This window comes from Thamnophis sirtalis, unplaced genomic scaffold, assembly GCF_051295495.1.
Source record: "Thamnophis sirtalis isolate CommonGarterSnake01/CBP01778 unplaced genomic scaffold, rThaSir2_p1.2 scaffold_4, whole genome shotgun sequence".
Classification (NCBI taxonomy): domain Eukaryota; kingdom Metazoa; phylum Chordata; class Lepidosauria; order Squamata; family Natricidae; genus Thamnophis; species Thamnophis sirtalis.
The window spans coordinates 73429298-73454578 of NW_028261384.1; the positions used below are offsets into that span (position 1 = coordinate 73429298).

The following is a 25281-nucleotide window of genomic DNA, read 5'->3' on the forward strand; positions in this document are numbered from 1 at the left end:
CAGGCGGTGGAATAGAGTCGGTTCGAGCTGCCACTCAGCGGGGTCGATGGTAGTCCTGCTGAGCCAGTCCGCGCGGGTGTTGTCTACCACCGAGATGTGGTCTGAGTGGATGGACTCTAGATGACGCTCTGCCCAGTACCCCAGGGCTTCCGCCTCCATCAACAGGCACTTGGATCTGGTGCCACCCTGGTGGTTGATGTGTGCCTTGGTGGCAACAGGCCCCGGGCCTCTCCGTGCCAGGTGCAGGCCGCAAGCGGACCCTGGCTCTAGCGCCACTGAAAAACCTTGGGAGGTGGCAGAGAAGCAGTTGAGGGATGGTGGAAGCCCCCGCTGCACCCCTTGATCACCCAGCGGCTGCCCAATGCGACGGGACTGAAGCGGTGGGCCTTGGTTTAAAAGGGCACGAAAAGGCTGTCCCCAAAATGGCCGCCGCGACAGCGTGGAGGGAAAGGAGAGCGAGCGAGAAGCCAAGGCGGCGAACCTCGGCCTCGCTAGTCTCCGCAGCAGGCAGTGTCTCCCCTAGGGCCAAAAAACTCGAAAAAACAATAAAGGAATGTCAGGTGTAGCTTCGCTGCGCTCCCTGAAGCCTTGCCACTGAGTGCCATGCCTTCAAAGGCAAGCAGCGGGCCTCCGAAGCCGGCTGCAAACATGCGGCTTGGAGAGCCCTCCCCCACTCACCCGTCTGCCTCACAGCCTTTGAAAGGCTTAAACGCAGCAATCCAGGCTGCTCTGCTACGAGGAAGGAGAAAGGAATAAAAGTAAAAAAGAATAAAGGGGAAAAGACAAGAGTTGGAGAGTCCAAGCCAAGGGAAAGGAACCAAAAAACTGGAGCTCACAGAATTCAATCCGATCGGGCTGGACTGAGAATTTTTTCTGGAGAACGTGGCCACGCAAGGAGGTGTGGCTAGGGAAAAGACTTCTCAGTCCAGGGCAAGCAGACTGAAATAACCCATACTTGGACTCTCCAAGCAGTGTGCAGGAGAATGCAAGAGTTCAAGTTGGATTTGGATTACCAAACTGGGAATTGTATTATGAAGCAGCAGGATTAGCTTGGATGACAGAATGGATTCTACTGAGTAATACAAAATTATTGACATTGGAAGGTCATGATCTGCAACTAGGTTGGCATGCTTTTTTGTGGTATGGTATACATGGCTATTTTCAAAGACATTATGTAGGAATGGATTGTTAACAATATGGGAAAGGGTGAAAGGGAAATACTATTTAGAAATACCAATGTGGCTTTCAACAAAGGAAGCATTGACACATCCAAATATCAGCAGTACAAAAAATATCATTAGATATAAAGATATTTTAACAGAAAGGGGGAATTAAAACAAAACCAAGAATTAGAAAAAGAAGGAATTGCTATAGGATGGTTTTCTAAATCTTGCAAATACAAGCAAGATATGAAAAAGATAAAAGAGAATATGGTTTTAACTTAGGAAGTTCAGAGTTGGATAAGATATTTATGAGAATGGAAGAAAAAATTATTAAGAAACTATATAGCTACCTATTAAGAACTAGCTTAGAAGAAGAAGTGGGTTAAAGATACAATGTTAATTTGGGCAAAGAACTTTGGCCACACGATTGAGCTAGAAAAGTGGCAACAACATGGGAAAGGAACTATAAATTAACCATGTCAACAGCTTATAAAGAAAACGTATACAAAATGTATAACCCATGAGTAGGATAGGGACAAAAATTAGGTAGTATTAGTTCCTGAATTTTATGAAAGGATGAGTTCACTTTGGGCGTAAATGCTGGATCTAGACTGAGATCCATGTCTGCATGAAAGATGCAGAGGTCGCTTCTAATTGACAGAGCCACGATTTCAGAAATTTGTCTCGCAAAAGTCACTGCGATCAAGAAGGAGACCTTGAGAGTGAGATATTGTAGAGAGACGGTCAATAATGGTTCAAATGGAGTCTTAGTGAGAAAGTCTAAAACCTCGGTCAGGTCCCAAGTTGGGTATCTATGAATAGTGGGAGGACGAATGTTGGTCGCTCCACGGAGGAACCATGTGTGTCAATGAGAGATGGGCTCACCTGTCGGTAGAGTTAAGACTGTAGAGAGGGCCGCCACTTAACACCTCAATGTGTTTGCGAAAGACTTTTGGTGAGGCCCTGTCGGAGAAAGTCTAACATATTAGCCAGAGAGGCAGACAGAGGAATAGTGTTAGAAGAGGAACTCTACTTGGTAAAGGCTGTCCAAATCGCATCTTATATTCCAGTTGTACAAGGGCATCGCGAAGTTTGTATGGTTTGAATGATACTGTCCAACAGCCCATCCATTCTCAGCGCCTCCCGCTCAACTTCCACATGGTTAGTTGCAAACAATGCAGGTCTGCATAATGACCATATTTCCTTTTATCTTTTTCATAACTTGCTTATATTTGCAATTGTGGAAACCATCCTATATCAATTCCTTCTTTTTCTAATTCTTGACACCACTGCCTCTTCGCGCCAAAATAAACTGTATCTCACTTTCTGCAGGCTCAAAATGGTGTCCACTGTTATCCCTGTGAGGGAAAACAGCCAGCGATCCTCCCGAGGGCTTTGCAGCCGCTGTGCTGCGCTTCCGACAGAGGCCACAGGGTTACCACCCTTGGTCTTGTCACCGGAGAAATAGAAGTGTCAGAGCCACTCCACTGCCTAATAGGAGCCTCCAACAAGAGCTGCAAAGAAAAAAAGCCTCGGACGCTTTAAAAACGGCTTTTAAAGCCGCACGGCTAGCTCCGCAGACTGGGGCAAAGCCACTTGTCGGATTGAAGTCCTCCCTCTGCCTGCAAGTTCTTAAGAATAACAGAGGGTGAAAGATTAATTTTTTTGAAATATCCAATTAGCAATTAAGTACAAATAAGTCAGAGAAGATCAAATACACATCCAGTCCAAAGCTGGGGAGGAGCAGCACAGAGGATGGTTTTATAAACTGTAGACTCAGCCCTATTGGTTACTGGACGGAGTTAACCCTATCTGACTGCTATCTCCACCAATTGTGGAGAATTGGAAAGATCCTCTTTCTATTTAAGATTTCAGAAAACTGATTATACTTTTAAGTTCAAACTGGGTATATACTGTATTTTTCAGTGTATAAGATGCACTCCCCCCCCCCCACCAAAAAAAGTGGGTGGAAATATCTGTCCATTTGATAGAGTGAATGTTGCCGAAGCCCACCCACCCACCAGCCCCCACCGTTCGGCCTCTGCCTCCCATCAATTTGCATCCTCCTTGCAGGAAACAGCAAACAGCCTGGTCAGCTTCACATAGCTTGATTTAGCACGAGCAGTTGATTGGTGGTTGACTCAGCCTCCCAAAATACTGCCTATCAGCTGTTCCAGGCCGTGAAGATCGCTATTGCTCATTGCTGCCATCGCCACCACTGCCTGTTGCTGCCTCCACATGTCCCATTTTTATCTTCCACCCATCCTGTTTTTGGCCACTACACGTCCCATTTTCAGCTTCCACCAGTTCCATTTTTGGCCTGTTCCAGGCGGCAGGGATCACTACTGCTCATCGCTGACATCACCACAGCCACCTATTGCTGCCTCCACATGTCCCATTTTCCTTTTCCACCCATCACATTTTTGGCCTCTGCATGTCCCGTTTTCAGCTTCCACTTGTCCTGGCTTAGCCTGTTCCAGGTGGCAGGAATAGGCGGCCACCTGAAACAGTCCAAAAGGGCAGAGGTCGGAAATGGGTCACTCGTAGGCAGTTATGGTGGCAATGAGTGACGATGGGGGATGGGAATTCCCACAGCCTATAACAGCTAATAGGTGGTATTCCAGGAGGCCAATCCAACTGCCAATCAGCTGCTCATGCTAAATCAGGCTGTGCTGAAGCTGACCAGGCTGTTTGCTGTTTGCTGCAATGAGGCAAATTGCTGGGAGCAGAAACAGATTTTTTTTCTTGTTTTCCTCCCTAAAAGCTAGCTGTGTCTTATAGTCTGGAGTGTCTTATAGTCCAAAAATTACAGTAAATAAAAGCATGAACAACATATCCTGAAAAATGCAATATTTTTCAACTATAGAGAATGAAGAAATGACATACAAGCTACAGCAGAGAATACTGTTATTTTCTCTATCTGTTCACCAAAATTAGAAAGAAACATAAAATAGATGTCTCCAGTGAAGGACTAGCTGTAGCAATAGGAGGACCATCTTATGATTACATAATCAGAATTCTTCCTAGAGACTACTTGAAAGCATTCAATATTCAGCTCATCACAGTATCTATTTTAACAATCAATATAAAGCCTTAGGGCCCTGAACCTTTCTTGTTTATTCTGTCTGCAGGCGTTCTCTTGCTTATCTGAATATACAAAAAGGTTTTCTGCCAAGCAGCTTAGTTCCCCAGCTCAGCAAAGGCGGGACAGGACAGGAAAGAAAACAAACCAGGAAATTAAGTTACACTAAGAAAGTCTTTATACACATTCCCATTGAGATGGAAGCAAGCAATAACCTATCCTTGTCATTTGCTCTAATAAATGATGGGACTATGAAATATAAAAGATTTTGTCAACAGGTAAGTACTGTCAAAAGTTAAGCATATCCAAGTGCGTATACACACACAGACATACAGAGAGAGACAGAGAGACAGAGAGAGAGAGACAGAGAGAGACAGAGAGAGACAGAGAGACAGAGACAGAGACAGACATTGAACATTCCTTACTAAAATTCAAATATTTGTTTCACCTTCATTTAATTTATAGACCATGGGTTCAGTTACAGAACTGACAACTCGAGTGTGAAAACATGCTGTAGATAAAAATAAAAGTAATATATTAATCTTTATATAATACAATACAAAATAACAAATTAAATATAGCGTCCTTCATAATCTTTTGTAGACTTATTCAAATGTTCAGAGACTTCAATATGCTATGAAGCTGATGTTTCAGGTTTCAGTGACTATATAAATAAGTATTTTACAGGAAGATTTATCCCAATGTGGACTTTTAGGTTTTCAAATAATGTAACCATTTCTGTTTTGACTTCATCTTTTTGGCTATTAATTGTCATCTCTTTTACCTTTTTCACTATTATAGTCTTCTCAAGGGTTAGGGTAGGTCTTAAGATAATGTATCTAGGAGGAGGCGCTAAAGTCGCGATGATACGACATGCTATCTTGGAGCTCCAAGACTGCTGTCGATATGTCTGCCGCTGGACGGTAGAGACAGTGATAGAGACAGTGTCCCTGCTTAACTCAGGGACATCGCACAATCCCTGATTGATCCAGGAGCAGCTCTTTTTACCGGTGACCGAGAACCAGCCATTGAAGCTGCTGAAGTTGGGACAGCTTCAGAACAGAAGGAAAGTGGGAGAGAAAGTGTGTCGATTTGGTGAGATAAATTTTATTATTAGAGAAGAGATCACCCAAAAAATCCAAAAGTTAAATTAAAATTGAAGACAGAAGAGAGTAAGCGGTGAGATTAAGCCAGAATTAAACTTAATGTGTTATCTTTTTTAATTTTTTCTTTTTATGGATGGAATTCTTACAAATGTTTCCTACTTTTTAAATTGGATTGGTTGATTTTTCTTCTTCTATTTTTCATTCTTTTTTTCGTATTTATGGATTAAGAATGTCTTTTTTTTACAAAGCCTGATCGGATTGTTTTTCTTTTAAGAACGTTTCTCCTTAAGTTTGGAATACAAAGAGGGATATAAAAGCAGAGGAAAAAGAAGTAACACTGCCACTTAGAGGCTGGAGGTTTGGAAACATTGTTTTTTCTCTTTTCTCTTTGAACATTTGACTTATAGCTCAAGGCTTTTGAGTTTGTTAATTGAAAGTGATAATGGGAAGAGCACGGGTTGTTTATACAGGTGCTCTTCTGGAGTACTATTAGCAGCTGGACTGAGTGAAAAGAAAGCCTTGACCTGAAAGATTATAATGAACTTGCTTGAAATTTAATAAAAAAGCCTTGGATGTTATAGTGGTAGTGTTTATAAGTTGGAAGAATGGTGCAACATGAAAAAGAAACATTAATATTGCAAATTATTATGCTAGAAAATCAAAAAAATACTAGTAACAATAGAGAATATTGAGAAGAGAATGGAGAATATAGAATACAGAACAGGAAAGCTGATGGGAAAATTGAGGATACTTATCAAACGATGATGAAAGTTGAGGACTTCTAAAAACTGAAGAAAAAGATGAACAAAGAGACAAGAAAATTGTTGATATAAACTGAGCGTGATCGGAAATGGCAAGAGTGGAATATGGAAAGGGGAGATCGATGGATTGGAACTCTATCTCAGACCTCAAAATATAGAAGAAGAAAAGAGAGAAAATTTGACAGAAGTAATGAGAGAAATTTTGGGAGAAGCATTGGTGATAACTAGAGGCAAGCTGATGGAAGGAACAGATGGAAGGTTTCGAGTTTTTACAAGATATGCAATGAGCAACAAGTTGCTAAGAGAAGTCCATATAAGACTTACTAAGAAAGTAATCAGAGCACTAATACTACAAATGGCAAGGGATATAAGATTACACTACTACTGGAAGGAAACAGGATGATGTAATGGAAGGTCATAATAAAAATTAAATTAAATTTAGTTAAATTTAGAGTATTATGTATAAAATGGAGTGATAATAGTTATAGTCAAATAACTGTGTAACAATGATAATAATGCATATATATATGTATATGTATATGTATATGTATATATGTATGTATTATGTCACAAACCCTGATATGCCCAAATATGGGAGGTAGCATACTGCTTCCTTTCTCTGTCTATCAGCTCATCACAAGAGACCATCCAGACAGAAAGCCATTATTTTTTTAATGTTGCCTTTATTTATCACCACAAATGCAGTATGTATGTATGTATGTATGTGTGTGTGGTGATAAATAAAGGCAACATTAAAAAATAATGGCTTTCTGTCTGGACACACACACACACACACACACACACACACACAGCAGATTGATAATATAAGGAAGTTGTAAGTGAGGACTATGGAGAGGATGTTTAAAAGCCTTGTTATTAAATATAAACAACTTTTATATAGAATATGCTATAAAGATGTATTATTATTAGATGATTTTAGGATGTAATGAAATGTTATCATATAGATTTACTTTAAATTTAGAATATTTTATATAAAAGGATGTAATAACAGTTATAGTCAAATGAATGTTTAATAATCATAATAATTGTGTATATATATATTGGATTGATGATATGAGAATTTGTGTAAATTGCAAGCGGGGACTATTGTGAGGAAGCACAAACTTTGTAACCAATCAACATACTGTATGTAACTGGAGGATGATTTTTATGTATTGTGTGTGTCTATGTCTGTTTGTTTTATGTTTGTTTAAAAAAAAAGATAAGGTATCTAAAATATCATTATTTAAGCCTGATCATTTAAAGTTTGAATGATAACTCTGGTTTGAGTTATTCTACAATCCACCTGTTTATTTGCTTGATTATCGATGGTACCCTTAGGAATCATCTTTGAAACCAAAATTCAGATGCATCAATTACCTTTCTCTCACACAATTTAAAAATTCAACTTTCGCTTCCATACAGTATTAGAGGGGAAATCATGGCCTGCACAATTCTGATCTTTATAGAAATACACATAGCATCTTTTTAAAGATGCTGTTCTACTAAGTTTTTATATGTGGCATATATATTTTTGTATATGCATTATTAGATCCTTTACTTTTTGATAGTACAGAATCTCACAGAGACATACATACATGCATGCATGTATACATACACACACACACACACACACACACACAGACTTATGAGAGACACAAAAACAGTTGTAAAATTCTCTATGATTTTTCATCGAAAGTTTTTCGCTTTCTATAAAGTGATAATCCATTTTGTCAGTAATTAATAAAGCAATGATATAAAGTCTAAAAGAAGTTTATTTGGCATATTAATATGGCACTTTTCAGCTAACCTATGGGATGAAAATGCTAACAAAGATGTTATGTTATGTTATGTTATGTTATGTTTATTACTCTTGTATGCCGCCCACTCCCGGAGGACTCCGGGCGGCTTACAATAAAAAGGGGAAAGGGAATAAATAAGATGAACAGCAACTTAAAATACAACAACATTCATAGATTACCGTGGGGCTGGATACTTCAACAGCCCCCGATCTGCCGGAGCAGCCAGGACTTAGTGGCTTTACGGAAGGCCTGGAGGGTCATAAGGGTCCGGATCTCCACAGGGAGCTTGTTCTAGAGGGCCGGAGCTGCAACAGAGAAGGCTCTCCCCCGGGGGGGTCGCCAGCCGACATTGGCTGGCAGATGGAATCCGGAGAAGGCCTAGTCTGCGCGATCGGATCGGTCTTTGGGAGGTAATTGGCAGGAGGCGGTCTCTCAGGTACCCAGGTCCGATGCCATGAAGGGCTTTATAAGTAACGACTAGCACCTTGAGGCGCGTCCGGAGACCAATGGGTAGCCAGTGCAGCTCGCGGAGGATAGGTGTAACGTGGGTGTACCTAGGTGCACCCACGATCACTCACATGTTCTGGACTAACTGAAGTCTTTGGACACTCTTCAAGGGCAGCCCCATGTAGAGCACGTTACAGTAATCCAGTCTTGAGGTCACGAGGGCGTGAGTGACTATCCGAAGGGCCTCCCGGTCCAGGAACGGTCACAATTGGTGCACCAGGCAGACCTGGGCAAAGGTCCCCCTGGTCACAGGCGACAAATGATGTTCTAACGTCAGCTGTGGATCCAGGAGGACTCCCAAGTTGCGAACCCTCTCTGAGGGGCGTATGGTTTTACCCCCCACGCTAAGGGATGGAATAGCTGGACCATTTTTGGGAGGGAGCATCAATAGCCACTCAGTCTTGTCGGGATTGAGTGCAAGCTTGTTCACTCCCATCCAGACCCTAACAGCCTCCAGGCCCTGGCACATCACTTCTACTGCTTCACTGAGTTGGCACGGGGCGGACAGATACAATTGAGCATCGTCCGCATACTGGTGGTATTTAATCCCGTGCCGTCGTATGATCTCACCCAGGGGCTTCATGTAGATGTTAAATAGGAGGGGGGACAGGACCGAACCCTGCGGCACCCCATAGTTGAGGGGCCTAGGGGTCGACCTCTGCCCTCCGACCAACACCGACTGCGACCTGTCCGAGAGGTAGGAGGAGAACCACCGTAGGACGGTGCCTCCCACTCCCACCTCCCGAAACCGTCGCAGAAGGATACCATGGTCGATGGTATCAAAGGCCACTGAGATGTCAAGGAGCACTAGGATAGAGGAGTAACCCCTATCCCTGGCTCGCCAGAGATCATCGATCAGCGCGACCAAGATACCAAGTGATAGAAACACGCCAATGTTTTCCACATAGTATCTTGCATAAATAGATTCTTAATCTCAATTTTGACAAAATTACACTTTCTTTACTGATTATAATACTGTAATACTGTAATATTTCAATACTGTGATACTAAAAGAAGATACACCAATGTCAAAGAATAAAGTAGTGTTTTTCCATTTTTAAAGTAGGCTTTAAAACATGTACATCTAATATACAGTTATAAAAATATATACTGTTGTGAAAGAAACACTGCCAGATATATTGGTCATATTTTTTACATTTTGGGGCATTATATAAGACACAACAATCTGAAATATCTCTAACTGAAAACTACTACAAAAATATTTTGGCACCAGCTGTCTGTAATACAAGATCTAAAAAGATCTGTAAGGCAGGAAATATCTGATGACAACATTTCACAAAAATTATTGGGAGCTGGAGGGAAGAGACATTCTATACTTGCTGTAACTTAGTCTTAATAAACTATTTAACATTCCAAGTGAGAATAAATCAGAATCATGCTATGAATACCATTTAGTTTTCCTCTTAATACAAATGGAGTAAACTGTGATTTTTATTATGACCTAACAAAGTATACATATATCCATAAATATAAACACATAGGGTATTCTGGTTATTTGCTATTTAATGGTTTTCAAGAACAATAAACTTTTAAATATAAGGATACTCAATAAATTTTAATGGGAAGCTACTTATGTGCAATTGTCTTCTTAAGTATATTAAAAATCCAATATACATTCAGATCTAAGTTACAATTTAATACAAACACAAACATAAAACTGAAACATTTTCCATGAATTGCAGGGTAAATTAAAACACCTGGGCCGGATGGGCTTCCGTCGGAAATATATAAAAAACTTCAAAATACCATAGAAGACAAATTATTAGAACTATGTAATGAGGCATTACAAAATGGTAGGGTCCCAAAATCATGGGGGGAAGCTTACATCACCCTAATACCAAAGGAAGAGGCGGACAGTAGCAAGGTCCAAAATTATAGACCCATATCCCTGTTAAATGCAGATTACAAAATTTTTGTATCAATATTGGCGGAAAGACTAAAAATAATATTAAATCAAAGTATCCATTCGGATCAAAACGGCTTTCTCCCAAAAAGACATATTAGAAACAATACAAGAATAATAATTGATACCCTGGAATTCTATCAAACAAGATCCGAGAAACAACTCGCATTAATCTTTGTCGACGCTCAGAAAGCCTTTGATAACCTAGATTGGAACTTTCTAATCACTCAACTAAAAATGATGAAATTTGGCGACAAATTTATTAAGATTATAGAATCTATATATTCACGGCAATCTGCAAATATTATAGTCAACGGGGAACTAACGGAGAGGATACAAATTGGAAAGGGTGTTAGACAAGGGTGCCCGCTCTCCCCACTACTATTTATTATGTCACTAGAGGTCCTTTTAAATCGGATAAGATCAAACCAGGAAATTAGGGGCTTGACCATAAAAAAAGAACAATATAAAGTACAGGCCTTCGCGGATGACATGGTCTTTATCGTGGAAGACCCATTACTTTCAGGACCGAATTTGATGAAGGACATTGAGAACTTTGGGTGTGTGGCAGGTTTAAAAATAAACAAGGAAAAAACAAAAATGATTATAAAAAATTTCCCCAAAAACCAGATTGGAGAACTAGAGAAAACAATGGAATTAAAGGTAACTAAAAAAATTAAGTATTTAGGGATCTGGCTGTCTGCGAAATGCTCTTCCATAAAAGAAGACAACTATGATAAGTTGTTACAGAATACTCAAAAGGACTTAAAAACCTGGTCAAAACTACAACTATCACTGATGGGAAGAGTCGCAGTAATTAAAATGAATGTTTTGCAAAAAATCCTCTACCTATTTCAAACGGCACCGGTTAAGCTAGGGGAAAAATTTTATAATGATTTGGACAAAATGATTCGAAACTTTATATGGAATGGTAAAAAGCCCAGAATAAAATATATGCACCTGCAGGATAAAAGAACTCAAGGGGGAATGGGATTACCGGAATGGAAAACATATCATCAAGCAGCAACAACTATGTGGATAAAAGAATGGGTAATGTTAGCTAATAAAAGAATCTTAACAATAGAGGGCCACGACCTGCAATACGGGTGGCACAACTACTTATGGTGCGAGGGAAATAAAATCCACAATTATTTTAGTAGTCACCATTTAAGGGGGGTATTGATTAAGGACTGGCTCGAAATTAGAAGGAGATACTACACGCAACTACCTAAATGGATATCTCCGACGGAAGCCCTGATATACCCGAATTTGATAAACTTGGATAAAATTGTTACCTACCAACAGTTGCTAGACGACCAAAACAAACTAAACCCCAGGGAAAATTTGGCTGATAAGGGAATAAACATCGATTGGTGGCCATATCTTCAAATTCAAAACAAACACAAATTCGATCTAGCACAACCCGGCTTCCAGAACAAGAACCAGGAATTAGATAAAATTTTAATTGGACCAGATGAGAAATTAATTTCAAAAATATACAACTGCTTACTGATTCGAAAAACGGAAGCAGAAAGAGTAAAAGAAGTCATGGTAACCTGGGCCCAAAACATCGGCCACACAATAGACCTAGACGACTGGGAAAGAGTCTGGGAATGGAACCTAAAATTGACAAAGTCGACGGCCTATAAAGAAAATATATATAAAATGTTCTACCGCTGGCATCTTCCACCGACAAGACTGGCGAAAATGTCTTCAAAAGTTTCGGCCATATGCTGGAAATGTAAAACAGTGCTGGGCACGTACTACCATATGTGGTGGACGTGTCCGGTAGCCAAAGCATATTGGAAGCAAATACTAGGATGGCTGAATGGAATCTTGTCAATTAAACTATGCCTTAAGCCGGAAACTTTCTTATTAGGGATAATAGATCAAAAAATTTGCAAATCTGACCAATACCTCCTAGTCCATATTCTGACAGCGTCAAGGATTGTTTACGCACAGTGCTGGAAGAGTGAAAATGCCCCCACCAACACTATGGTGATGAATAAAATTTTAGAACTAGCAGAAATGAACAGATTGACGATGCGAATTAATGACAAAGAAGATACAGACTTTTATATAGTCTGGGAGAAGCTGTACAAATGGCTTGATGAGTCAGTGAAGTCTTAGACATAAAAAGAGATAGCTGACTAACCTAATACGATTAAACCAATAACTCAAATGAACAATATACAACAACTGAGAGATAAGCGAAAGGAGAAATGTATCAGGGGCGAGAACCCACCGTCGAGCAATTTTGTTACACTACAATGTTGGGAAAACTTAAAAAAGCTGATAGGAAATCCGCTATAATTACCTGCATGAAATTAGCGATTAAACTTCATTTTAGATGAGGCGAGAGGACTTATAATCCTTGCCTCTTCAAGCAAGGAAAGGAAAAGAGAACCAGGTTGTCCTCAGCAGAGGAAAATATGCAAATGTAACAAAGGTTAGAAGGGAGGGAAGGAGGACAGTAGGGAAGTCAGGATGGAGAGGAGAAAGGAGAGGAATAGGAAAGGCAGAAGAAGGGGGAAGGATAAAGAGGAGGAAGAGAAAGAAGAGAAGGGAAAGAAGGTGGGAAGAAAGAAGGAGAGAAGAAAGAGAAGAAACTGGGGGAGGAAGGAGGGAGGGAAGAAGAGAGGGTAGTAAAGAGGGAAAGAGGGAGGGAAAGAAAGAGAGAAGGAGTGTTGAAAGGAAGGAAGGAAGGAGGGAGGAAAGGAGGGAGGTTAAGAGAAAAGAAAGGAGGAGGGAAAGAGGAAGGGAAGGAGGGAAGGTATGTGTGAAGGAGGGGGGGATCGAGGGAGGAAAAGGAGGGGGAAGGAAAGGAGGAAAGGAGAAAAGAAAGGAGGGAAGGCAGGGGAAAAGGAAGTAAGGGGGGAGGGAAGAAAAGGGTATGGAAAAGAAGAAAGGGGGGAAGAGAAGAGGGAGGGAAGGAATAAGATACCTAACCTTTGATGTTTATAATGATTTGATAGTATGGGAATATCTCGAAATGTAGTTGTATTGTTTTTTACAAGTTATGGATGTTGTATTTTCTTTTTACCAATAAAATCTTTAAAAATAAAAAAATAAAAAAATAAAAAAAATAAAAACCCTTCCTTACCCATCCTTATTATTCAGGCTTATATTTTTTATTATCTGATTTTGTTTTTCAAAAAGGCTGTTCAATAATCACAGTTTTATGCAAGACATACTTTGATCAGTATTATGATGGGTGAACATTCTCCTTTATTACTAGCCAACTGATGAAAGAATAAAAGACCCAATGAGAAAGAGGAATGCAGTAATTAGCCATCCTGAATAACGACTTTTTGCTTCAATTCTAACATTCTGAATGAATTTGTGGAGGAATATCAAAGGAGAAAGGATTAAGATTGCCCCTCAGTCTACATGGGACTTAGTTTATCATTTGTTTTGAGAGCATGAAATATGGAATGGCAACTACAAATCACAGCCAGGTGATATATCTATTACATGAAGATAGAGGCTGAGTCTTTGAGATGTAGAAACATATTTTTTTTACAAGCAGAGTGTAGAGACATTTAAAATGTGGGGTTTTTTTCATCTGTTTCTAACTGGATGTTACTTGTATAACAATCACTAACATCTGTACCCAGGGGTTAACTTTTTAACTGTATGTTACTGCCTGATCAAGAATTCCAAAGTTGCAATTCATAATGTCCTGTCATTTTTGTTATATTATAGTTGGGAGCAGAGCCAATATCCTTGTGTAAATGTGTTTTTTATTTTCCATTTTCATTTTCGTACAGTCACATATATACTGTGCATAACCGGGGCCATATAACATTAAACAATAAATACTGCCATTCCTCTTGTCAACAATACCCCCCAAAATAGAAACCCAATGTACCTCTTCGACCCTCCATACACCCTTTCTTTCGCCCCCCTTCAACTTTCCATCTTCCCTCCATCATTCCCCTCTACCCTACTTCCCCTCCCCTCTACCACTCTCTCCCGGTACACTCCCTCCCTTCCTTCTCACCCTCCCTCCAATCCTCTCTCCCATCCTCTCTACCCCTCTTTCTTCTATCCCTCTACTCCTCCCTTCGGTGTATTTCTACTATCTATTAATATATTCAGCTTGTCCTATTTTTACAGTGGAATTAAAGAGCAACAGTATACAAGTGCAGTCACGTTACTTTGAAATCTAACACATACTATATATCCCCCCTCCCCCCCTAACATCCCCACCTCCCTTTCCCCCCCGACTTCCCAGAGCCAGTACACGGTATAGATTTTTAACAAACACAGTCTAAAATATATTAAGACAGAGGAAATAAAAAAAAGAAGTTAATAACATCTCTGCATTGAACTCAGCTTCTTCCTGTTGCACTAACTTTGAGCCAATATCCTTATCGACACACTTCCATCATTATAAAAGAATAACATGTCAAAGAATCTTCTTCAATTTTTGTAAAAGAAAAAAACATAACTTTTTAATACTTCCTATCATGCCTTCTGCATGCTATTAAATTTAAGTAAGTTAGAATACAAAAATTCCTTTTATTTCTTGTAGTTTTTAGGGTTAAGCGGGAGCAGCACAATGTAGCAAAAATGATTGAACTCAACTTATTCAGAAAGCATTTTGAAATATGCAGTTTTTATTAACTGTAAATTATTTTTTCCTCTCTCCTCTCTCTACCACCTTCTCTTTCTCAAAATTGATTTATAAATTATATAATCAACTTTTATCTATATATGAATCTTCTTGCAGCAGGATTAAAATACTGTTGCTATGGTAAATGCTAGGAAAAATAAGAGCTAGTAAAACTTTTCTGATAACTCTTTAACAAAAATGAATATGTTGTAATTTCTAAGTACTTACGATAAGGAGGCTCCATATAACCATTTCTGGGGTCCATGGCAAAAACTGCCCCACGATAAGGTAGTGAAGGCTCAGGAAGGTATGGTACAGATCCATGGATCTCCTTTTTGATTAAAGAATCCCTTTCTTCACTAGATGTGGAAGGTTCTTCACTGATTTTACTGAGGCCTTGTCCACTTTGTGGCTGCATTGTAATTGCGTTTCTTCTCTCTCTGTGATAGGTTGGTCCAGGACTTTCATCGTCTAGGGAGAAAAAGACAATTTGGGGAAGAAAGAAGTGAAACTTTTAAACTAGCTATGGCATTCAATCAAAGTTTTCTTTACAAGTTTTCCCACCCATTTAACGAAGCAAGCACGTTTGTGGTTAAGGAGAAAGTTTCCTAAAAAAAAAGAAAAGTGAAGGAATCGAAACGATTAAGTGCAAGTTGGATTTACACTGGAGAGCATCTTCAACCATACCTTAATGCATTTACCAGAGAATCCATTAATCATGCAGAAATACTGACTTGTTCCCCCCACACCACATTTCTGGGACAAGAAGGCTTAGAAGTTTTTTTTGGGGGGGGGGAACAATTTGTCACAAATCACAGAAGACCCCTGCTAGCAGAAACTAAATCAAGCTTAGCTACCTACTGTGCTTTATACTTCCCAGCATGGTCCTTCATATCCAAAAAGAAGAGATTGTCAGAAACAGAAAGCTCCTTGCCATTAAAAAATATAGTTATTACATTTTTGAAGAAATGAAGAACTTCTAATAAACGTGTATTGAACATATGAAACCACAGAATTTGGGAGCAGAAAAGTCACACAATCAGCATTTACTACTTGAAAAGTTATCTTAATATGTGCCTCAACGCATATTTATGAACACAGATCATAATACATGGTTGGCAAGTGTAGATCCAATTCAATTCAATCAATATTCTTTTTCTAGAAACATTGTAACTTTATATTCTCAAGTATCACATCTGTCCATGGAAAACAAGAGAAAGCAACAGACTTGACAAAGTTTACAAATTTGCACTAGAATTCATAGCAGAATGGTTCTGAAAGATCCCAATTAGATAACTCTCAATATATAACTCAATTAGAAAGTGGAGTATGTTTTCCCCAGCTAAGAGAAACAAACTGCTTACCACATTCTATTTCTCTTTCAGTGGCAGCACATCTCATTGCAACACTTAAAAGAAACAAGATTAATACAGGTGGCTTGTTTTCATGCTGACATTTTAAAATGCTAGCAACCTCTCTAAAATGCTTCTTAGATATCTGCAATGAAGTTTTCGTCTTTAACAAAAGACAATTCCCATTTCATATAGTTGAAAATACATTTAAGACATTTTCAATATTCATCTAAAATATAAATCAGCAAAATTATTTATAAATATAATCCATCAAATCTGGGAATTATCGTTGCCTACAGTTCTTAGATCAATGAATATCTGTAAAATATGTTTACATAAGTTTCATATACTATTACTACTATATAATGTGTGAAATTGTCAATTGTATTTTTCGGAGTATAAGATGCACCGAGTTTAAGACACACCAAGGTTTTGAAGAGGCAAATTTTTTTAAAAAACGTTTTTGCATTCTGCAAACCTCCCCAAAACAGCTCATTTTTCATGAAAACTGGTCCGTTTCCCCCCCCCCAAAAAAGGGCATGAATAGCCCTTAGGCGGCTTGTAGAGTGCTCCGGGGGGGGGGGGGGCAAAACGAGCAAAAAATGGGCCAGTTTTTTGTCCAAAAATGTGCATGGATAGCCTTTAGGAGGCTTATAGAGTGCTCTTTAGCAATGCCATTAGTTTTCAAAGAAGACTGAAAGGTGTTTAAGCATTAATTCTCTTGGATTGAAAAGCTGGTCCTGAAAAGTACAAGTAAAAGCAAATAAATCCAAGACTTTTTCTTTATTTGATACATCCAAGGACCTTTTTGTAAATAACAAAATTGCAATGAAATATCTAATATGCTTAGAAATAAAATAGACTGCATTAACCCTACTCTCTAATTTAATATTTTTTCATAATGTACCCTTTGCATTTTATCCCAAATGTTCACAAGCAAGATCTATTTTCCTTTGGAGATGGAAAAAAATGGAGAGAAGTCTATAATATTCAGAACGTTTTCACATATTTTAATCAGGCAAATTTAGGTTAAAACACTGTGCTAAGTTATCTTAAGTGTTTAACTTAAATATGTTACAAAAGCTGTGGAGTTATGTTTAACCCTTACTCAATTTACCTCATAGTATAATATACAGGTAAACCATTACTTTGTACTGAGCTCATCCTATCCAAACAACTAACATTTACTAAGAACTGCAGGAGTGAAGTAAATTTCAAAATAAACTGAATGGAGATGGTTGATTTTATTTATATAGGCATATTAAATTTTTCAAAAAGTTTCACCTTCTTTTCTTTTCTCATTGTAATTAGATCTGAATTGCTTAACCAAAAGATTTTATACGTAAGTGCTATACAACTTGAACCTTTTATAGTGTAATGGGGGGAGGGGGAGACAGACTGTTTGATGATTACAAAAACATGAAGAAATTTGCATCTCTCTTTCTTTCATAGAAATGGAAAACTGCTGGCCAAAATAATCATTTTTCCTGCCCTTTTGTGGCATTTTTGCATTAATGAGAAATTCCGATGGGCTAATCTTTAGTAAGAATTCATTTCACATCCTGCACTGCAAGAATTCCTTTTCAAAGGGGCAGATGAAAAACTTGACAGTGCACGCACTCCAGAATACAAATAGCAAAGAGGTTTGAAATAGCACTCTCTACACTGAAAGGAAAACTTTTGGGGCAATAATTCTACCAGCTCTTATAACTGCAGTAAAACCACTTCAATGAGCCAAATAGTGAAAACTGCCTAATTTTGTTCTGTTTTAGCTGAATTGTTCAATAAAATTTAAGAGCCTCTGCAGACAAGCTGTGCCAGGCCAAATTATTGACAGAAACAGACAGTCCACCATGGCAACAAGTGGAAATCTATAGCAAAAATGTAAACAAACAACTTCTTCTCCAGCAGCATCTGCCAATTGAGTCTTAAAGCCAGAATTGTTACAGCTTCTCTAGGTTAAAAGTGCTGCATCTATTTTGTGTCTATTTTGCTTCTCTCTACCAAAGGGAGAAAAAATAGCAAACCAAATGCCAATTGAAAACCACATTAGTTTCATATATTTCTTCAGTTTTATTGTAGCACCAGAAACAGAATGCATTTCTACCACTCTATTTGTAATAATTAAACCAAAGAACTGTCAATCATTTAAAACTGTTTCTAATTCCAAATAGCATAAACATACAGTTGAAAGGGACACTTTTTCCTCCAATACAAATGGATTGAAAGAAGAATATTCTGAGCATGTGCAAAGTGTTTTCCCAAATCTAATATCCAAATCTAGGGCAAATCTTCTATATATGAATTGTAGATTCTAAATACACTGGAGCATTAACATCTCTCATTTTTCAAGCTATGCTTGTAATAGCAAAATATACCAGGACAATATCTCACCTCTACAGAACTCTCCATTGTATGTCTTGATTGTACGCAATGATATAAACAGAACCAAAGATATAATTTATTTAGCCATATTTATACCCAAAACTTTTAGCATATCAAAACATATCATTATAAATATTCATGTTGATCAGCTCACTTTGAAATCTAGAAAAACACATACACACAAATAATGGGTATGTCCATGTGTTAAAACTTAGTTCAGTGAACTTTTATCTTCTTTTCAGTGACTATAAGAAAACTTATTCCAAACGATAAATAAAATACCATTTTTAATTTTAAAAAGTATCTTCAAATGTTTGATTGAAAGAGAAAAATATTATTAGGATGCTTCAAAAAATTTAAATTTTAGATTCATTTGTCTTTATTGATTTACTATGTTGTAAGCAATTAAGGAGAATCTGTTAGTTGTGATTCTTGTGAGAGACTCAAAATATTAAAGTCAGGCAAGGTACTTACAACTCAATCGAAAGTCTCTTTCCTTGATTTCTGCAAGCTCTTCTCCTGACTGAAATTCTCTAGTTAGTGCTTTCGTAGCTCTCTCACTTTCTGCCTCCAGTCGTCGTCCCCCATCTCTCTCTCTCTCTCTCTCTCTCTCTCTCTCTCTCTCTCTCTCTCTCTCTCTCTCTCTCTCTCTCTCTCTCTCTCTCTCTCCTCCTTCTCTCACATAGACTGTGCTTCTCCCATTAGAGGAATTAAAATTGGTTGGTGCCATGCTAAATTTAACAAGCTCATTAGTATTCTTCCAGTATGTTTGGTAGTGAACTCTCCCTATTCAAGCAGCTCTCTCAAGCTGAGGGGTCAGGCGGCTAATCATTAAATCAAACTAATGTCACCCTATCACAATCGGCTAAGAGAAGGAGAGTTTATTATTTCAGTTTATGCTAAATAAACGGTTTTACTAATGGTGTTCAAGCAAGGTCAACAGCATCTTCAATTAGAAGGCAAACTTAACATGAGTTGTTCTAAACCAAAGTGCTCTGTATTGACTTAAGCTGTGCTCTGCAGATTGCCACCGGCAGGCTTATACAGGAATGCATATTGTACATTTCTCCTTCGTTGTCATCTTCTTTTTAAGCAAAGGGTAATCTTTTCTTTGCCAGAATTGGTGACTTGCGTAGAGATTGCTCATTCACCTCTCCCAACGAGCAAGCTGCTCAGCTCAATTCACCCCACACAAAGGCTGAAGACCAGACCTCAATGGACCGAGTGAAACATGTTCAAAACTAGGCTCTCTATTGTGACTGAAATTCTTAACATCTTTTCAAAAAGCGGAGAATGCCTTGAGGCTAAAGGAAGAAACAGGCTAATGGTGAATTGGGAATACTGAACAAATTTCAGAGCCCCTTCCTCCTAGCTTTTGAGGTTGAAAGCAAGCTCTATCCTTTCATGTTTCAAAGTCCTTTTTCCTCCCGCAGTGTCACAGAAGGATTTGAAAAGAAGGTAATTGTGCTCACAGTCTCCCTGATCAGAGCTTACGTCCTATTTCTAGTATTTTGGAATACTTCTTGCAATAATGGTGCATATAGCGCAATCCCTTAACCAGCCTGCAGTCAGCAATTGCTCATTAAATGAACAATTGCTGGTATAAAATGCCCTTTATGTTCAAGGTCTGGATATAAGATAAGTATTCTAGTACTCAACATTTCGTTTACTAAGAAAACTTGCCATCATTAAATTACCAAAATGGATCCAAGTAGTGGTACGCTTTCCATAAAGTAGCACTTATGGCTGATATATCCAATTCTCCTTTCCACTTTAAAAAGTACAATGCAATGAAAAAATGCTTAATACAACAGATAACTAAGAAGGAAGAGATCTCCTGTGTGTAAAAAGAGCTCTACATTTTGGAAACCCTGAGCTTCACTTCTGAATGATGTAACATTCTGTATGTTATATCCAATTCACTGTATGTCTGGCTTTTTATTTATACTATTCATGTAAATCCCTTATATGAAAATATACCAACTAATCTTATTAAAATTTATAATTAGCATAATAATAGATATTAAAAGTTAGGCATTAAAGCCAGCTGAGGGTCTTTGAACTAGTTTCTCTCTCTCTCGCACATGTGGGGGAACACTAGAAACTGGAAGAGCAGCTCCCTGGCATGCACACGTAAGAGCACCAGAAACTGGAAGAGCAGTTCCACAGCATGCATATGCTCACCGGGAAGCTGAGCTTCCAGTTGCTGGTGTGCACATGTGTGCTGCCTGGTGGCGCAGTGGTTAAATGCAGCACTGCAGGCTACTGCTAGATCAGCAGTTCAGCGGTTCAAATCTCACCGGCTCAGGGTTGACTCAGCCTTCCATCCTTCCGAGGTGGGTAAAATGAGGACCCAGATTGTTGGGGGCAATATGCTGACTCTCTGTAAACCGCTTAGAGAGGGCTGAAAGCCCTATGAAGCGGTATATAAGTCTACTGCTGCTATTGGTCTTTTGGTTTCTGGTGTACATGCACGCGCAAAGACCAGCTGGCAACCGGAAGCTCAGCTTCCCGGCGCACACATGTGCACCAGGGAACTGCTCTTCCAGTTTCCGGCGCTCCCACACATGCTCCCGCACGCTGGAACCGAGACATGCAATGGGTGACAGATGGCGAGCCTGGAGAGATGGCTTTGCATCCCATTTCTGACATGCATGCCATAGGTTCGCCATCACTGTCATGGGTTGCTCTGGAATGGAAAATAGGAGAAAGGAACATTGTATGTGTGTATTTCCCTCAATATATTTATAAAAATATTGAAGGGAGGAAGTATATGCTTATTTAGAGATTCCGTAAGATAGTCATAAGATTCATTGAAACCAGTGGCTTATTTTCCAACTAAGCATCCACAGGATCTGACTATGCAATTTAATTCACTTTAAAAAAGAAAGTTTCTATGAAAAGGGTGCTGGTACTTACCTGATATGACTCTTCTAATAAGGTGGAGACATGCATGGGTTGATACTGTCAGCTCTCTGATTGGACTGATTCTGATTAATAATTAATTAATTTCCCTTAAAACCCACCCCTGTGAATGGCTCCACCCAGCTTTCGGCGAAAAAAAACAAACAGACTCCAAGAAAGCGTTATCCAAGAAATCCAAACTTTAGTAATCAAGAAGTGCAAACCTATAGAACTCATCACAACGTTACATCAACTCATAACTACAGATATACAAACAGAAAAACAACCCCACTGGTGCACAGTAATGAGACCAGTCGCCCTTCAGGGTGAGGCTGGAGGCTATCTCCACCTTATTAGAAGTGGCCTATCAGGTAAGTACCAACACCCTTTCTCAACAGAGGTGGAGATAGCATCCATGCATGGGACATACCCAAGCTGCACTGTCCTGACAGGAGGGAGAAGTCTGGTTTGAATTATCTGTCAGAACGGACTGATTGCAAAACCCTACAGCTAAATGCTGCATCAGCTGATGCAAATTTGTCTAATTTATAATTATTTATAAAGGGCGAAGGGGATACCCATGCAGCCACCCTCCAAATTTGCTCTAAGGAAGCCTGCGTTGCACAAGTGGCACTGGTGGCAGCTCTTCTCGTTGAGTGGGCGGTGACGAGTTGGCAAGGTGCCAACTCCTGGTTGAATTCATATGCAGTAGCTATACATTTCCTGACCCATCTACCAATGATAGACACCGATACTTCCGTCCCAGGGATGCAGGCTGAAAAGAGACAAAGAGCATCTCCGACCTCTGTGGATGTAGATTTTAAGAGCACGTCAGACATCTAACTTATGCCACTGTCTCTCTAATACCTGGGTCGGGGACGGACAAAAGTTTGGTAAGATCACCTCTTGGGCCCATTGAAACTATGTACTAACCTTTGGTACAAAGGTGAGATCTAATTGGAGCACCACTCTATCCCCATGAAAGGTACACAGGTCCTTTTTAACCGACAGAGCCTGCAGTTCTGAAATCCTCCTGGTGGAGGTGATGGCTACCAGGAAGGACACCTTCAAGGTGAGCAATTGCAGTGGGATAGTACGGAGGGGCTCGAATGGTGGCTTGGTAAGAGCAGTGAGTATCTTTGTCAAATCCCATGTGGGATACCTGTGAACTGCCAGCGGTTCGAGATTGGTGGCTCCTTTTAAGAACCTCCATAGAGTGGGGTGTTGTGATAATGATTGTAGCCAGAGCTGCTACCTGTCAGCTAATATTAGGGGATAACCTCTTCTCTAAGCAGTCCTGGAGAAACTCCAGTACTTGAGGATGTCGTGAAGTCCTTGGCCAAGCACTAGGTAAAGAAAGTCCACCAGGTTGCATTATAAATATGGTTCGTGGAGGGCCTTCTAGAGGCCTGGATCATGTCAATGACCCTGGAAGAGAAATTGTCTTCAGTGACCCATGAATGAGAGATGCTCTATCTGGCGGATCCTCCAGGGTCTCTCCATGGACAATGTTAGTAGGTCGGCGTAACCAGTGTAGTGCGAGGAGGACAATTTCTGCCCTGACGGAGATGACCTTGTGGATGACTCTGGCTATCAGTGGAATTGGTGGAAAAGCATATAGGAGGCCCCGAGGCCAGGGGCAACGAAGGGCATCCCCCTCTGCCCCTGGCATATGGAACCTCATAAGGTACCTGGGCAGGAACGCATACATGTCCACAATCGGAATCCCAAAGATCTCCTGGAAGAGATAAGGACGCAGTCTCCATTCTGCCTAGTCAACAGTGGCCCGACTCAGCTAATCGGCTCAAGCATTTTCCACCCCCGATATGTGCTCAGCTGTAATGGAAAGGAGATTATCCCCTGCCCAGGAACCCAGGATACTGGCCTCCCTCATTAGTCACATCGATCTGGTACCCCCTTGCCTGTTCACATGTGCTTTAGCAGTCATGTTATCAGTTAGAATTAGGACATGCTGTCCTTTGATGGAGTGGGTGAAGCTCTGGAGGGCCTGGTGAATAGCTCTAAGCTCCAGCAGATTAATGCTCTGTGCTGCCTCCTCCAGGCTCCACTGGCCCTGTGCTATAAGACTTTCAAGATGTGCACTCCAGCCATGGAGACTCGCCTCTGTGTTAATTGTGACCCTATCGGTCACTCTAAAGTGACATCCCTTAGTGATGGTCGGGGACCTCCACCATCGTAGGGACTGGTGAACCTCCCTCGGTATGGTGACCCAATTCAGAGATGTGCTGATTCGTTTCTTTTGAAATGGCAAAAGGAACTATTGCAGATCCCTAGTGTGTAGTCTATCCCAGGGCACAATTGCAATGATAGATACCATTTTCCCCAGCAGCTTCAAGAGTGTAGCTAGAGAGACCCTACATTCCCTCTCAACCTGAGTTGCCAGTTGCCGGAGGCTGTCCATCCTTTCCTCAGAGAGGAGTACCTGCTCTGCCATCATGTCAATCCAAGCCCCCAGATGCAGGATTCTGGTGGTGGGTGTAAAGTGACTCTTGTCTCCATTAATGGAGAACCCATGGGGCTGTAGAACATATACCGTGATGGAGAGATCGAGCCTAGCCTTGTCTAGAGACCAATTGCACTAAAATGTCATCGAGATAGCATTGTACCCGTACGGGTATGATTCTCAGATGGGCTGCCAGTGCTGCTAAAATTTTAGCAAAGGCCCAGGGAGCCGAGGAAAGTCCAAAGGGCAAGATACACTGCCCTTTGGACAATATACCTTATATTATATGAATATTATATTGGTAATGATAATTTCCATAACATAAGTGCAAAAATTGACGGTGGCAATGGAGGATGGGTACATGCAAGTACTGTTCAATCAATAGAGGTAAGAAAATCTCCTTGTCTCAACCCTTCTAATATTGTTTTCAAAGAATGCATTTTAAACTTCTATACCTTAAGTACCTAGTAAGTCTCTTTAAATCTAAAACAGCCCTCCATCCCCCGAGGGTTTGGGGATAACAAATAAAATGGAGTAAAACCCCTGATGGCGCTGGTCCCCCGGCACCTCCTGTCTTTGCCTTAATGTCCAAAGGTGTTGAATAGCCAAGCGCATAAGGAGTTGTTTTTGCAGACTGCGGGAACCTGGGGAACGAATGAAGAACCTTGGGGGGGGGATGAACTCAAGGGGCAAACCTGCCCTAACTGTGGACCTAGGTAGTGGAATCCCACTGATCTGCAAAATCTAGTAAATGCCCACCTATGGGGAACCGATCTTGGGACTGACTATGGCTTACAATAGTAATGGTTCCTCCCGCCCTGAAAGGGCCACTTGACCTGATTGCTCCTCTGCTGTGTGTAAGACTACTGTCATTGGCACTGCTGTGATCTGAACCAAGGGGAAGTAGAATCTGAGCTCCAAAGTGAACTCCCCGTACTCCTTTTACCTAAAAGGCTGCCTTCTGGATTAGGGGCCCAGGTGGAAAAAACTCTTCTTTCTGTTTGAGGGCAAAATCTTACATTTATCTCTTCCCTCAATTAATAATGGTGTGAGGAAATCCCTAGAGGGCCCCCCCCCTTTGTAGGGCTCAGATGCCACTTGTGTCTCAAGTCTGTCTGCCATTGGTGCAACCAAAGGAGCTTGCGGGATGCCACTGAGGAGGTCATGGCCAGGGATACGACCCTTGTTGCGATGAGTAGAATACAAAGAAAAT

The 25281-nt window shown here is 40.2% G+C and overlaps 1 protein-coding gene across 1 annotated transcript in view; it reads right to left on the minus strand.

The window, feature by feature from the left end:
* Positions 1-25281, minus strand: part of GLI3 (GLI family zinc finger 3) — a 414787-nt gene that overhangs the window by 241226 nt on the left and 148280 nt on the right. The window contains exon 3 of the mRNA XM_087713119.1: positions 15192-15434. Within this exon, the coding sequence (XP_087569245.1) occupies positions 15192-15434 (243 nt within the window). The remainder of the gene's footprint in view (positions 1-15191; positions 15435-25281) is intronic.